The sequence below is a fragment of the Grammomys surdaster genome, unplaced genomic scaffold, assembly GCF_004785775.1.
Source record: "Grammomys surdaster isolate TR1022 unplaced genomic scaffold, NIH_TR_1.0 127, whole genome shotgun sequence".
NCBI classification, from domain to species: Eukaryota; Metazoa; Chordata; class Mammalia; order Rodentia; family Muridae; genus Grammomys; species Grammomys surdaster.
The window spans coordinates 1,802,633-1,819,301 of NW_021604585.1; the positions used below are offsets into that span (position 1 = coordinate 1,802,633).

At 39.2% G+C, this 16,669-nt stretch overlaps 1 protein-coding gene across 1 annotated transcript in view; it reads right to left on the minus strand.

Annotated features, from left to right (window-relative positions):
* The window catches only part of Ccdc175 (coiled-coil domain containing 175), a 72,645-nt gene that overhangs the window by 34,452 nt on the left and 21,524 nt on the right, over positions 1 to 16,669 (minus strand). The window contains exons 8-9 of the mRNA XM_028789006.1: positions 8,764 to 8,845; positions 2,815 to 2,951 (exon numbers count right to left, since the gene is read on the minus strand). Of these exons, the coding sequence (XP_028644839.1) occupies positions 2,815 to 2,951; positions 8,764 to 8,845 (219 nt within the window). The remainder of the gene's footprint in view (positions 1 to 2,814; positions 2,952 to 8,763; positions 8,846 to 16,669) is intronic.

Genomic DNA, 16,669 nt, shown 5'->3' on the forward strand with positions numbered 1-16,669 from the left:
TCTTGAAGAAGACTTGGGTTTGATTCTCAGCACCCATGTGGCACCTCACAGCCATCCATAACTCCAGGGAACCAATGCCCTCTTCTGCCCTCCTTGAGCACCAGGAGGAGGTGCTCATAAATACATGCTATCACAACATCCATACACATAAAATAAAATTATTAAATTAAAAAAATTTAGAGGAGTTGGGGAAAATTAGATTCTGAAGTCTTTCAGCGGCTTGAGAACTATAAATTTTATGCAAATTCTATGTATAAACTTTATGAAGCCACTGAAAGAATTCTAACTGCAGCATTAGCATAGGACAGCATGAATAGTTGCACAGCAGCGTCTAGGTGGCCATGCTTCTCTCAAAGCATTTATAATTTCCGTCAAGCTTTTTCTGAAACAGAAGATGAGCTAGTCACATAAACTTTGAGGACAGGCTGAACATCTGAATTTCAAGGACCTTGGACAAAAAACTTTTTCCGTGGATAAGATCCATTTCACCCTCTCTAAATGAGGGTTTTAGTATCTGTCTTATGGGTAGAAGCATTAACTCACTACTGGCTGGGTGTGCAGGCCAATGAGACTTCTTATGTTTTTTTCTTTGTTTGTTTGTTGTCCTGATGTGCTGGCTCAGGGGGATTTGTGGTTTTGTTTAAATGGCCCAACAGAGACAAGAGTTTCTCTGTATGAGAGCGCCTCCGTCTGAGTGATCCGAGTCAGTTAGTAACTTGTGCTCTCTAAGTTACATGCTTCTATGTTTGAGTTTACGAGTCATGCTCAGACACAGGGATCCAATGTTTCGATAATGTTTTGAGAAACAACATTGAGACTTGACCATTTGGAAGTGGAAAGTGTTTTACTGTGGATGAGGTCTTGAGGGTAGGGTCTTCATGATGAGATCAGTGCCCTTCCAAGAAAAGAGAAGAAAACTCACTCTTTCCCTATGTAAGGGGAGAGAAAAGAGAAGATGAGAAGAGGTAGGGATGGATGAGAAAGGGAGAGGGAGGGATGGATAGAGGGAGGGGGGACAGACAGAGACAGAGGCAGAGAGACAGAGAACACCATCTGTAAGTCAGGAAGAGAGTCCTCACTGGAACCCAAACATGTTCATGTTGGCACTCTCATTATAGGCTCCCAGCCTTTACAACTGTGAAATAAATTTCTGTTAAAGCCAGCCAGTTGATGGCATTTTTGTTATGGATTAACAAAAGGCCACAATGGCAATGAATTTTTAGTGTTATGGTCACTTGTTAACAGTTCATGTTGCTATTCTGGGTGGTACCTATTGATCTGGGGAAGGTTTGTACTCCAGTTTTAACAGCTAGTATTCAGTGTAATCAGATGAGATGCAATAATTCCAATAACTTTATAGCTTAAATGCTACAACAACGAACAAACTACCTCATGTAAATGGAACTAGACACAGCATTTTTAATCTATGAGATGTAACTTTGGGTGTACTAAGTGAGCTTTTTCTTTTTTTCTCTCTTTCTTTCTCTCTTTCTTTCTTTCTTTCTTTTTTTTTTTTTGGTAAAATCCACTCAGTTATCTGTTTAATGATGTAATCAGACCCCGTAATAATGGCATTATTTGTGTCTCTTCAGAACAACATTAATGTATGCAGTCAGATCTGACTCAAAACGTATTGTTGATTTTCTGCTTAAGCTCGACATTGATATGTTTTTAAAAGATTGCTTCAGTTGGAATGCACTGAGATATGCTATTGTGGGCCATCGTAAAGTGTGTTTACATTAAAATGCCTGTTAGTATCAAATTTAGATTCAAAATAATTATAATATTGTCTTCTATACTGTACCAAGTTTCATTGCTTAGTTGAAGTAGTTTTTAAATGACAGTATGTTAGTGCACTTCATCTGTGCCTAAGTCAAGGGGGTGACAGATGAGTTATCAAGTATGGGTACAGGAGGTCTTATCTCAGGACTTAGCTATGGCAATGGGGATCTACCCCAGGGTCTTGCATACCTAAGTGAGCTTTTTCTTATATAATTTCATATTTTCAAGATACAACTCCATAATATTCATAAGGAAAGAATCATTGAGAATTGACTGTCTACACAGCAATGGGTGGCGTCCCAGGCATATAGGACCAAATAAGACAGGATGACTTTTCTGGTCTCTCTGTAGTCCAGTAAGACCAAGGGTTTGATATGGATGATGTGATATGGAAGGTTTGTAAATACTGTAGAGAAACAGAATATGGGAGGGTAGGCATAAGTTATAAAAAGGTTTTGGGTCAAAGGGTTGGAGATAGGTAAGTTGGGGGTGGAACAATAGAACAAGAGAAAACTAAGAGGAAACCCAAAGCAAAAGGATAGACAAAGAGAAAGGAATACAGTGGAGAAATATTTGAGAGATAGAATTATCAAGGCTTCTTGACAAATGGAATCCAATATGTAGCCAATGAGAAATGGTATCCTTGAATGCTTTCTGATGTCAGTGTAGGTAACCAAACTTGTGTGTGAGAAAGGGAATGTGCACAATGCAGTCAGCTTTTGACAAAGGTAGATATTACGGCTCACAGGAAAGTCTCACACAGTAATTATTGTTTCCCAACTTTGTTTTATAAGTGTAAATAATACATTTAATTTTTTACGGGTTTGAGCTGTTCTAGATAAGAAAAGCATTTCTTAGCACCATAAAGGCAGATTTAGAAGTGTGGTTATTGATTATTGGATGAAGAATGTTTTTTTTTTGTCAATGTTGTTGACAACTAACATCAGCTTTGATGGACAGTCACTGCTTGGGCAGCAAGTCAGGCACCTCTAACTGTGGCAAGCTGACTCGCACGGACAAAACTGTACTCACTCTTCAGACATCTTCTGTTTCTGCAGAGTCACAGCTTCCTCCTCCTTCAAGGTAGTCTTATATTGTTTGAGGAGCGTGTTCAATCTCTGTCGGAGATCTTTGTTCTCTAGATTCATTTTTTGTAATTTTTCACCCATCTAGGAGAGAGAGAGAGAGAGAGAGAGAGAGAGAGAGAGAGAGAGAGAGAGAGAGAGAACGAGAGAGAGAATATTAAAGGAAGAAATTGGCTCATGCTTCCTTAGAGAGAGTGAACTTGTGGTGAGGCATGTCTACAGTACCAAGAAGTTTTTACTACTTAAAACACAGAGGATCTTGTACGAAGATAGAGTGACTCAGTTCTACAGCAAGCATGCAACTGTCTGCCTTGGAGCTTCCTTTGGGATTTATGATAAGTGTACAGAACTGTTGGAAACATTGACATAAAACCTTAGAATGATAATTCATGATGAAAGGGAATAGTATAAACCATCATTGATCACAAAGCAAGCACGCTGTGTCCTTTCCCCAGAATATACAGTGTACTGGGGCATAGAAAACAGCCTCTCACAGAAGCACTCCCTCAAAGCTCCTCTGGCCACATTTGTTCAATGGTAAGTAGCACTGGGCCCCCGCACCCTCCAGTTCCCCCCAAAATGTCTGAGTATGATAAATCTGTTGCTTCAATCTAATGTAGATAGAAATATTTAAAAATTAGGAAATTCCAGAAATTTCTAAAGAAATAAAATTTCAATTTTCTATAGACCAATGGAGTTCACATGGATTAAGTGATATGGAAGGTTTGTAAATACTGTAGAGATACAGAATATGGGAGGGTAGGCATAAGTTATATACAAAAATTATGATAATATTTTGTCAAAAGGATTTTGAATTTGACTGAAGTGTTTTGAGTCCAATCCCCCCACAGATCCAGGAGGATGACTGTGGTACTGACTGACAACAAACAAACAGGACCACCTGTGCCCATTAATGTCTTCATGAAGTGAGATTTTGCTTTAAGTGAGGTAAGAAAGCTAAGTTTGGTAGGAGTGGTGGATAGTTCAAAATAACCATCTGGTTAAGTACCATGAAAGTAATAGGATGGAAATAGCCTTCTTATAATTTTTGAATAACTAACAATATAGTGGGGGAGGAGTCAGCCTTGTCCTAGGAGGAAGCAACTATACAGAGAGAGGGCTGCCACATAAAACTATTCTTACCCTTAGGAAATTCACCAATATGGAAAGTGCCACACAGAAACCGAGGTTAAGTTTTCTTGGATGCCTAGAGGACAAGGACAATGCAGAGAGAAAATCCAGTGCTAGGCCCTCCTCACTGTAGGCTGAGATGCCAAAAGGGATCTGGGGAAACTTAAAGTAGATTAAGGTAACTTTAACTAGTAACACCTCACATGTCTGGCAGAAAGTCAATGATGATCCACTTTTGAGGAAAACATTGTCATCTTGGGTACCAAACATCTTAAATGCACAGTACCCAGCATACAGTTTCCTACCAAGAAAAGAGGGAGAAAGAACAGACCACAGAAACAGTAGGATGGGATAGCAGATTGGAAAAGATACCAAACGCTTATCAATTGAGAAATACAAGAGCTCAAAGTAAAAGCACAAATACTGTTCTAGAGTGCTGCCGTGGGAAGAGGAGAGCAGGGAACACAGGAAAGCGAGGAAGACAGGCTGAAGGTACATGCATGAGCATGAAAAGTAACATACCCAGCTAGAGTCTGAGAGAGGAGACAGAGTGGTAGGAACAAGCTACCACAGGGCTTAGGAGACACAGAAACTCATACAGTGAGCAAGCTGAATAAAAAGAAACAACATCAAACACAGGAACAAACACAGCTGAAGAGAGCAATCCTAATGAGGATAAATCAGAAGACATGATTAAATACATCAGTGTAGTTGAATAGTTAAAAACAAAACAAAACAAAAAAAAAAACAACCAATCAAACAAATCAAAGATGTGACAGGCTGACTCTGTGACAGACAGGCTGCAAACTAGCAGTTCAGGAGACCAGGTCTGAGTTTCTACTTCCCAGAACTGGACAAGTCAGTTACTGGAACAACCCCAGGCTTATGTAAAAGGGACTCTCAACCCTGCCAGCTTCTGAAAGGATAGTTAGCTAAGCTTGGAGCCAGGAGGTCAAGAGCTACCCTTCTTTGGCATGAAACAAGAATAGTTAGTCTGAGCCAGAGCATCACTCAGACCCCCAGATATAGAACCTACTAATCAAGATAGAGATCATCTGCCCCTCTCTAATGTTCCTCATTTTTGGCTTTAAAACTGAATCTTCGAATTCAGTCAAGATCCTTCCATCTTGATAGAATTGGATCCCTGCATGCAAGAGTAAACACTCTTTGTTTTTACATACTATTTGAGTCTGGGCTATCATTCTTCAGCCATTCACAGACTCTAACAATACAAAGGAAATATAAGCCATCTTCATGGACTAGAAGCTTCCATACTGTAGAGATAGGAAATCCCTCCAAAGGCCATTCATAGACTTAGGAGAAGCCCAGTCAAAATCCAAACAGACTTTCTGACAGACCACAGAAGAAGTTCAGAGCTCTAGGACTAGTTAAAACTGTCTTCTTTTATCTAGGAAGGCTCATTTTAAACTTAACTAAGACAGTATTGTTATACTGTGAGGAGGGTACGTAGTCCAGATGAGAACAGAAAGTCTAAATCTATGCACACGTTTATGATGTGATTTCTTCTTGGCTTACAGCAATAGCACAAAGTAGTACAGTAGATGAAAGGACTGGCTTTGGTTAATTGGGAACATTATGAACCTGGACTTTGATTTCACAACACAGATACATATGCAAATTCCAGATGGTTTGGAGACCTAAGTCAGGAAGGTCTAAGAGATAATCACAGAGAATAGGTGTGTCACATAGGCTACAAAAAAGAAATTAGCTAAAATGGAAAAGATAAACTTATATCATTAAAAATTTAAAAATTATATTCATAAGAATATATATAGTACATTTATGCACATGTATTTACTGTTCTATGTATATATGGCATTTTATAATAAATAGGTTAGGTTAGCAATGTACTACCAGGCCAAAGAAATGTTTGCCATAGACTATTCACAATAGCTAATGTAGGCAATCAACCCTAAGTGTCTCTCAATAGAATGATAATGACAATGTAACATGCAAGTATAATACAATTCTTTTTTGACCACTAAGCAGGAGGAAACCCTGTTGTTGGTTAAAAACAAAAGAGTATGAACTTGGGTAATGTGTTGAGTAAAATAGTTTAGGCATAGATAGATAAATGCTGCATGGTCACATTTAATGTGTGGATTCTAAAGACTGTTAGATGAATAGAAGCAGATAGCAGGATGTTGGTACCCTGAGGCTGGTTGATGTGGTGGAAGACTCAGGAGATGTTGAAGTAGATCTTCCTCATACCCAGGGAAAAAAGTCTAAAATTTGCAATAGCTTGTGGAATGGTTGATATTGCTAAATTTGCTTCTGAAACTCAATAAAAGGATGGATTTCATATCCCTGCTAGTTTGGAGCAAAACAGAAGCAGAAACTCTTAAGTAGAGAATATTGATGCAAAGGGTGGACTGTGGGACTCAACTTGTGTATGTGGGGGCAAGAAAGAGACACTTTCCCTCCAGTGCTAGTAGTTAAGAAACACCTCAGTCATTCATGTGTATACATAGATGAGTGGCCTCTATTACATACATTGTACAGAGCTTTCCATTCAATAGTGTATTGTGAGCAACACTAGTGCTCACGTAACTAATGCCCTTCTTTCAGCTCTAGTTCGGATTTCCCACTCGCTAAGTTCTGCTATCCTAATGTATGCATCATTGAGTAGCCTCTGGCTAAATCTTGGTTTACATTTGTGATTATATACTTATACTAATTCTTTTAATGTAAGTTTGGGAAACTGTCTATATTGAATTTCCATAAGGATGAAGACTTGACATAAAAATTCTAAAATAAAAATAAAAGCAAGACTTTGTAAAAACTTTAAAGACAAAGAAAAATCGGTAAAAACAAGTAAAATATCTAGAGAGTCCTCCTGATGATCAATCCAACTCAAGCACTTTGAAATAACACTAATGTTAATGTAGAATAATTGTCATGCTCTACAGATACCACACAATAGCAGAAAGGTTATATTTCCGTAAGTAATTTACATGTCCACTGAACAGTTATTCTTAATATAAGCTACCAAACCACACGAAAAATAACCAAGCCAGATCCAATTCATTTCACATAAGTCATCTGTGCTGTTTAATGGACTTAGGACTCTGGTAGGAACTAAATTAGTTTTCAACCTGTGGGCTGCAGCCCCTTTCGCAAATCGCTATCTCCAAAAATATTTACTTTACAATGCACAACAGTAGCAAAATTACTGTTATGAAGTATCAATAAAGAATTCTCAACTGAGGAAACTTGAATGGCCAAGAGGCACCTAAAGAAATGTTCAACATCCTTAGTCATCAGGGAAATGCAAATCAAAACAATCCTGAGATTCCACCTCACACCAGTCAGAATGGCTAACATCAAAAACTCAGGTGATAGTAGATGCTGGCGAGGATGTGGAGAAAGAGGAACACTTCTCCATTGTTGGTGGGATTGCAAGATGGTGCAACCACTCTGGAAATCAGTCTGGCAGTTCCTTAGAAAACTCGACATGCCATTACCTGAGGACCCAGCTATACCACTCCTGGGCATATACCCAGAAGATGCTCCAACATATAACAAGGATGCATGCTCCACTATGTTCATAGAAGCCTTATTTATAATAGCCAGGAGCTGGAAGGAACCCAGATGTCCTTCAACAGAGGAATGGATGCAGAAAATGTGGTACATTTATACAATAGAGTACTATTCAGCTATTAAAAACAATGAATTCGAGAAATTCTTAGGTAAGTGGATGGAACTAGAAAATATCATCCTGAGTGAGGTAACCCAATCCCAAAAGAACACACATGGTATGCGCTCCCTGATAAGTGAATATTAGTCCCAAAGCTTACAATACCCAAGATTCAACTCACAGACCACATGAAGCTCATGAAGAAGGAAGACCAAGTGAGAGTGCTTTGGTCCTTCTTAGGAGTAACAAAATACTCATGGGAGTAAATATGAAGACAAAGTGTGGGACAGAAACTGAAGGAGGGGCTGTTTGGAGACCATTCCACCTGGGTATCCATCCCATGTTCAGTCACCAAAGGTAGACGCTTATGTGGATGCCAAGAAGTGCATGCTGACAGGAGCCTGATATAGCTGTCTCCTTAGAGGTCTGCCAGAGCCTGACATATACAGAGGCAGATGCTCACAGCTAACCATTGAACTGATCATGGGGTTCCCAATGGAGGAGTTAGAGAGATGACTGAAGGAGCTGAAAGGGTTTGTGGTCCCATGGGGAGAGCAACAATATCAACCAACCAGAGTTCCCAGGGTCTAAACCACCAGCCTGGGAGCACATAGGGAGGGACTCATGGCTCCAGCTGTATATGTAAGGGAGGATGGCCTTGCCAGGCACAGGTAGGAGAGGAGATCCTTGGTCCCATGAAGACTGGACGCCAAGTGTGGGGGAATTTGAGGGTGGGGAGGTGGGAGTGAGGGGGTAGGTGGAGGCACATCTACATAGAAGCAGGAGGAGAGGGGATGGGATAGGGGGTTCCTGGGTGTATGTGTGTGGGGAAATGGGGTAAGGGGATCACATCTGAAATGTAAATAAAATATGCAATAAAAATGTGAAAAAATAATTTTATGTTTGGGAGGGGTCCCTGCTATTTGAGGAACTGTGTTACAGGATTCAGCATTAGGACCACTAAAAACTGTTTGAATTGGTTTCTGTGAGTGGTCATAGTAGCTTAGGAAAACCCTATTTTAGAAGTGTTCAACATTTATTGTATACTTAATATATTAACTAAAAAATTAAATCTAATTACTAGCTAAGTCATTTCTGTCATCCTACCTGCTGAATTTTATTCACGAACCCATTTTTCTTCTCAGTAGATACAATATCCATCTGTTGCTTGTGAGTCAAATAAAACGACCTTATATTAATACAGGAAGCAAAACGTGGGTGTTAGAACATGTTTTTTTTTTTCTTACCATAAATTCATTGACTCTATCACTGTACAACTTATTTTTTGTATTATAATGCAGTTTCTTTATTCTTTAAAATTAATATGTCATCTGCTTATTCATGTATTTGTGAAGAAATTATTGAGCACTTGCACTGTGCAAAATTTGTTCTAGGTGCAAGAGACACAAAATATATCAAATCCTTATGAGGATGAAATCTAGTGAGTAGTCAGAAGAGAAGTGACATACAACAATTAAACTGCATTTCAGATACTGTTACATATTCTGAAGAATGCAAGCTAGAGTAAAAACATTGAGACTCTGAGAACAAGGATGCTACAACTGACGGATGGTTTAGGATGATTTCTTTGGGGCTGACCTATGAAAGATTGATGTGTTGAAAGGAGCCAGCCACATACAGATTTAAAAGAACTCAGGAAGGATAAAATCCAGAGGCTTGTGTTGCCATGGTAGGAGATGATCTGATGGAGATGGTGACTAGGTCACATAGGGTCCTTAGGGTCAGGTAGGATGACCTCATGTTTGACTCTCAAGGGAATTGGGGAGAAATCTTTAGATCACAGAAACGTTATAAATTAATCCATGCTTTGTAAAGTAGACTCTGATGTCTGTAGAGATAGATAGATAGATAGATAGATAGATAGATAGATAGATAGATAGATAGATAGATAGATAGAAGCAAAGAAAGAGGAAGAACCATGCTGAAGGTGATAGCTGTAGTCTAGACTACACAAGCAGTGGTAATGGTGGTAAGTAGGCACACATAGCAGTATTCAGGTGTGATGGTTTGAATAGGAGTGACCCCCATAATCTCATATATTTGAACACTCAGTCATTTGGAAGTGGTATTACCTGACAGGGGTTAGGTCGTATGGCTTTGGTGAAGGAAGTGTGTCACTGGGAGTAGGCTTTGAGGTTTCAAATGAGTAAGCCAGGCCCAGTGTTTCTCTCTTCCTGATGCCTACAGATCCAGATGTAGAACTCTCAAGCTCCTACTCCAGTACCATGCCTGCCTGCATGCCGCCATGCTCTCTGCCATGATGACAATGGACTAAACTTTTGAACTCTAAGCCACCCACAATTAAATGTTTTCCTTTATAAGAGATGTTGTGTCATGGTGTCTCTTCATAGCAATAGAAACGCTAACTAAGACAGAGTGTAGAAATATTTTTCATGTGTTTACAGATGATGCTAGTTTTTGGCATTATACCCTCAGGAAGCGCCTCTAAGCTTCACAAACCTAATATCACTCTAATACCCAAAGCAGGTAAATACACAACAACAACAAAACACAGCACAATAGCCCTGCTGCACATAGACTCAAAAATACTCAATAAAATTCCTGCAAACAGAATGCAGACATACCCTAAAAAGATGACCATTTGAAGTAACTTTATAAAAAGATTCTTTGATGTTCATCATCTTCTTTGAAGTAAAATGGGGATGCTGACAAGAGCATCTCATTGTCAAAAAAGGCTTAAATTAATGAAACATCGTTAAATACCATATTCTCTATCTGTCTATCTATCTATCTATCTATCTAGCTATCTGTAACGTATCTGAATAGACAAACAATCCTTCTTTTCTAACTATTATATGTTCAACTTTGGAAGCATACTTCCATAATAAACTAGACTAGCATCTAACATGACCAGGAGTTTGACTGACCAACTATTAACTTGCATTATTTAATTACCCTAAATGGTTTGTAATAGCAGCTTTTAAAAGGACTGAAACTTAATATTGCAATTTTAAGAATCACCTCAAAAATATATACATAGTATGTTGTAGCAAAACATACCCTCAATTTTTCATTAGTATACAAAGATCTATACCAAAGTAACAAAATGTAACCTCAATTTTGTATTAATATACAAAGATCTATACCAATGTAAGATTTTTAGCTTGTTGTATCTCTATAGTTTGAGTAAATTCAATAATCTACCCTTTATTCCTATTATTCCTGAATTCCCCTGAAGCCTTGATTGGAACAGTCTGTAAGATTGGACCAACTGGAATTGGCAGCCATCTTTGAAGTTGTCCTGGAATCAGGCTTTGATGAAACAGCTATTAAGACAGTCTGAGATAGGATCAGGCAGGATGCTGGAATAAATGTGTCTTAGCAGCTTCAGGGGTGGCTCTTCTCAGGGCTACTTGTCTGGTTGTTTTTCTCTGTGAACATATAGGCTTTTAAAGGTAATATACATTTCTGTAATAATATGTATAGAACGAGCCATATGCACAATTCAGTTAAAGATGATTTTCTGCTCTTTATATGCAGAAGTGAAAGAATGTGTCTTTATAAGTTAGTTCTGAATGTATAACCAAACTGTAATATAAGTTTTTATCTATGCCATTTGAAAAGTTTGTGGGAAGCCATGGCAAGGCCTTTCTCTTGGCTAACACTCATCCTTGGCTCTCCTATCTACTGTTCTTCTTTCTGCTTACCTTCCATGATTCATTTGTCAGTTCTCAGAACTTCAAACAAGGCCTCATAGCAACCCACCTTAGTAACCCTTCCTCTGGATCTTTATATTTAGTCAACATCCTGCTAGGTAGATGTTTTTAGAACCCCTGGTAATGGCAAAGCTTTGTGAGAACAACCTAGTTAGACACCACAGCTGCAGCTAGCTTCCTCCACCTGCAAAGCCCTCTTTCCTTTCCTACCCCTCCCCATATCCTGTTTTCAGAGTATATAACCTGTGTGAACAATAAAATCTTTGCCAACTTGATCAGACTTCTTGACTTGCTGTGCCTCCTTATTTTCTCGTGCATCTCAGTCCTCTCCACAGGGTCTAAGGGTCCCACTTGATTGTCCAGCTGGCCTGGACAAAGGTTGGCATAGTAAGTTTTGCTAATTCTGTGGCCAACAAGATTTATTGGCTATGCTTAGCTGAGGTTCTGGCTGGACACATTTTCTTGTCTCAATCAGTCCCAGAACTGCTCTCATGCAGAGGGAGCAGTGAGACAAGTTACCTGCTCTGTTAGTCTTTGTGATTTCTTTCATGTCTGTGGTGAGGATCTTCAAGGAGTCTTCCTCTGACATATGTAATTTTTATCAATTTGGAGGGAATCCATAGCTTTTCTTTTTCTGTTGAAACAAGAGCATATTCTCTTCCCCAAAACAGCATATTTCTTACCTTCCATTCTGAAGCTAGGATATATTTATGTTTATCTAATTTAGCAGTCCTTTCCATAATCCAGTGTATTTTAGCAGTTATGTTATCTACCTCATTGACATTTAAAAAATTCAAAGTCTATAAAGCATTATTTAAATCGAGAGATTCCATGTCTTCTTTTTGTTCTATGTACTTTTAATTCATTAGTATGAAAACTCTCCAACTTCTTTACCAAGGCATTTACTGCTGTGAACTTTTTTCTTTGCACTGCTTTCATAGTGTCCATAAGTTTGGGTATGTTGTGGTCCCATTTTCATCAAATTCTAGAATATCTTTCATTTCTTCCTTTATTTTTTCTCTGACCCAGTGATTATTGAATACAGAGTTACTCAGTTTCCATGAATATGTAGGCTTTCTGTTCTGTTTTTGTTGAAGTCCAGCTTTAATCCATGGTGATCTGGTAAGATCCATGGGGTTATTTCAATCTTCTTGTTTCTGTTGAGGTTTGTTTTGTGATCTATTATATGCTTAATTTTGAAGACGATTTTGTGAGGTACTGAGAAGAAGGTATATTCTTTTGTGTTTGGGTGAAATGTTCTACAGATGTCTGTTAGATCCATTTGTATCATAACCTCTATTAGTTTTGCTATTTTAATGGTGTGACATTGTTTCTTGTATTTTCTTGAGTGAAGTTAGCCTCATTGCATTGGAGTTTCCTTCTAGTATCCTTTGTAGGGCAATCCTTAGTAGAAAGGTATTGTTTGGACTTGGTTTTTTCATGGAATATCTTAGTTTCTCCATTTATGGTGATTGACCCATTTGCCTAAGAATTTCATGAATTTATTGTTTTTAATAGCTGAGTAATACTCCATTGTATAAATGTACCACATTTTCTGTATCCATTCCTCTGTTGAAGGACATCTGGGTTCTTTCCAGCTTCTGGCTACTATAAATAAGGCTGCTATGAACACAGTGGAGCGTGCATCCTTGTTATATGTTGGAGCATCTTTTGGGTATATGCCCAGGAGTGGTGTAGTTGGGTAATACTATGTCCAATATTCTGAGGAACTGCCAGACTGATTTCCAGAGTGGTTGCACCATCTTGCAATCCCATCAACAATGGAGGAGTGTTCCTCTTTCTCCACTTCCTTGCCAGCATCTGCTATTACCTGAGTTTTTGATCTTAGCCATTCTGACTGGTGTGAGGTGGAATCTCAGGGTTGTTTGTTTTGATTTGCATTTCCCTGATGATTAATGATGTTGAACATTTCTTTAGATGTTTCTAAGTCAATTGAGTTTCCTCAATTGAGAATTCTTTTTTTAGCTCTTTACCCCATTTTTAATGGGGTTATCTGATTGTCTGGAGTCTAATTTCTTGAGTTCTTTGTATATATTGGATATTAGCCCTCTATCAGATGTAGGATTGGTAAAGATTTTTTCCCAATCTGTTGGTTGTAATTTTGTCCTATTGACAGTGTCCTTTGCTTTACAAAAGCTTTGCAATTTTATGAGATCCCATTTGTCAATTCTTGATCTTAGAGCATAAGCCATTGGTGAACTTTCCCCCTGTGCCCAAGTATTTGAGACTCTTCCCCACTTTCTCTTCTATTAGTTTCAGTGTATCTGCTTTTATGTGGCAGTCCTTGATCCACTTGGACTTCAGCTTTGTACAAGGAGATAAAAATGGATTGATTTGCATTCTTCTACATGCTGACCTCCAGTTGAACCAGCACCATTTGTTGAAAATGGATTCCTTTTTCCACAGGATGGTTTTAGTTCCTTTGTCAAAGATCAAGTGACCATAGGTGTGTGGGTTCATTTCTAGGTCTTCAATTCTATTCCATTGATCTTTCTGCCTGTCTCTGTACCAATACCATGCAGTTTTTATCACTATTGCTCTGTAGTACAGCTTGAGGTAAGGAGTTAAAGGACTCTATCATCTTTATAAGATTGGATTTAAGACCCCCTTCTTGTTCTTCATTTTCATTAGGATATCCAGGGTTTGTTGAAACATAATGTCTGGGCTCTGGTGGTCTCATATTGCCCTGAGTCTTCTTGGTTGTGTTCATATACTGTCCTTTAGGCATCTGTTTTTTCCTGGAGTTGGATGAATGATCCTCATGGCAGCAGGACTTCTCAGAAATGTGGGGAGAGCTATGGGCCAGACAGTGGAGATCAGGGTATCCTACTCTGTTGGCTGTGTCACAGGTAGACTCTACTCTTCTGGCTGGGTCATGGTTGGACTGAATTCTGAAGGCTGTGTCCCAGGCAGACCCAGATCCGATTAGGATGGGCAGATCCAATTAGGATGGGTGGTCAGACAGAGTTCCAATCTGCTTAGTTTTGGGCCCCTAAAGATTCCCATAGGGAGGCAGAAAACTCTCAGTTTCCTGAAAGCCTCCTCTGAACAGAGGAACAAGGCCAGATCTAGTCAAAGGGGCTGAGCATTTTCTTTAATGTCCTGTTAGATCTCTCCACAATTGTTTATAAGACTGCAAGGCATGTCTGTGACATGTTCTATGCTATTAATGTCTAACAAGTTGTCTGTTCTAATGAATATATATGTCTGAGCATCATCAGCCTTAATCTGCAAAAGCATATCCAAGATGGCCATCATCTCTAATAAATTTGCAATCTCAGAAGCATCCTTCTCAGAATTCTCTGAACATGTATCAGTAACATGGTGCATCAACATGTGTATGTATCTCAATTCTCCAAACTCTAGAAGATGAAACACATAATCTGTTGTATAACATCGCTCTAGGGTATCATCATTAAGTAGAATCTGTATTTTTAACACTGTATGTTGCATCTCTATGGACTGCTGTTGTTAGTTAGCATGAGGTGCATCCGTGTACAGCCAGAAGCTCTTTATAGTCAGCTCCTGGACCCAGCGATGAGACATGTCATTTCTAAGTGACAGTGTAGCTCCTGCATCTGTTGCCATGGCACCTGCTGCACATCCCTTTGTGCATGAGTCATGCATCATGGCCTGGATAAAAGATAAAAGGCACATACCCTGACCCCCCAACCCCCGACCTACAGCCTCTTCTCTTTTTCCCTCTCACTGCCTTGGGGGCCACCTCTGTCAATAAAACCTCCCACATGAGACCTATCGCTGGTGTACTCTGTCCAGGATGCTGTTTATTCCAACACCCATTCTAACTCCTGATAACCTAGTGGATTTTTCTCATTTAGAACTACCTTTTCTGTTATTCCAGACCCTCTAATCTCTATTCTATGGCCTATAACCTATATCTACTTTCTCAGTTTCTTCTTTTTCCTAGTCTGCCTCATTCTGATCTCTCCTAAAGAGGGTATACAAAATTGTAATCATTACTGAAAAAATTATTTTATGCTGACAAGCAAAAAAGAATCATATGGAGTCAAGATACATTGTGTTACTCTCCATTTTTTAACACGAGATATTTTTCTTTTTTTAAGTTTTAATTCTTTCCTTAAGGACTTCACTTTCTTACATTCAAATGACGTATTTCTTATCTTGTGTCTCCCAGCACCTTTCTCTTTTATTATTTTCCAAACTTACAAACTTCACAGTTCAGAGACCTGAGGCTTCTCAGTTTGTGTTTAGCTTCTCTTTCTGTTATTTTTCAGCTTAGCTCCTGCCCATGCCTGGTTGAGCCTGTCCCCTTAGGCCAGCTGCCTTTGCTGGTTTGGGCTGGAACATCTGTTTGCCCTCTGACTTCCTCCCACTCCAGGCCACAGCGTGCTTCTCCTACATGGACCTGAATTGGGAGGCAGCTTTCCCAAGGGCTGCCTAGCTCCCTCTGCTCCCTCTAAAGTGAATTTAGTCTCCTCCTTAGCTAGGACTTGCATCCTGCTCCAGTTCCCTGTTCTATTGGCTCCTCACAGGCCTCTGCTTAAGTGCTCAGCCAGCAGGTGTGGTGGTTATTAAAGGGGCCATGTTTGACTTTCTGGTCTGCTCTCATCGCCTGAGTCCATTGTTCTAACCTTGGATTACATGCTGGACAATAGATGCCATCTGTAACCGCATGTTTTCCTTCCCAGAATAATGATTTTCAGACTTAATTATATTTACAATGGCCTAGGCCAAAGTTTTATATGTTCCTTGACTAGATGATAACTTAATACCTTGTTTACTGTAATCTAAGGTCTGCCATGTGGCTGGTTACTTCTGCTCAGCTCTCATGTGTCTGTTCCATCAGCATCCCTGGGGTCAATCTCTTGCACCTCACTGTTTCCGATAATCCCCCCACCCCCACCTCTGCCAGATGTCCAGTCTTTTAACCCTGCCTCAGCTCATTGGCCAAAGGCTTTTTTATTGACAAGATTATATTTGCACAGGATATGATACTATACATTAGACATCCCAAGAATTCTGCCATAAGACTTCCAGGAATGATAAACAAATTTAGCAATGTGGCAAGATACAGAATCAACCTGCATACACCAACAGTATTAATATGCAACAACAATAAACAGAAAGAGAGGAGATTGTGGACACACTTCCATTCACAACAGCCTCAAGGAAAATAAAATATCTAGAAATAAACTTAATTAAGGAAGTGAAGGACCTCTACAATGAAAACTCTAAATCTCTGATGAGAGAGATAGACAATGGAAAACAAATATCAACCCTATACTCATGAATTGGTAGAATTAACACTGTGA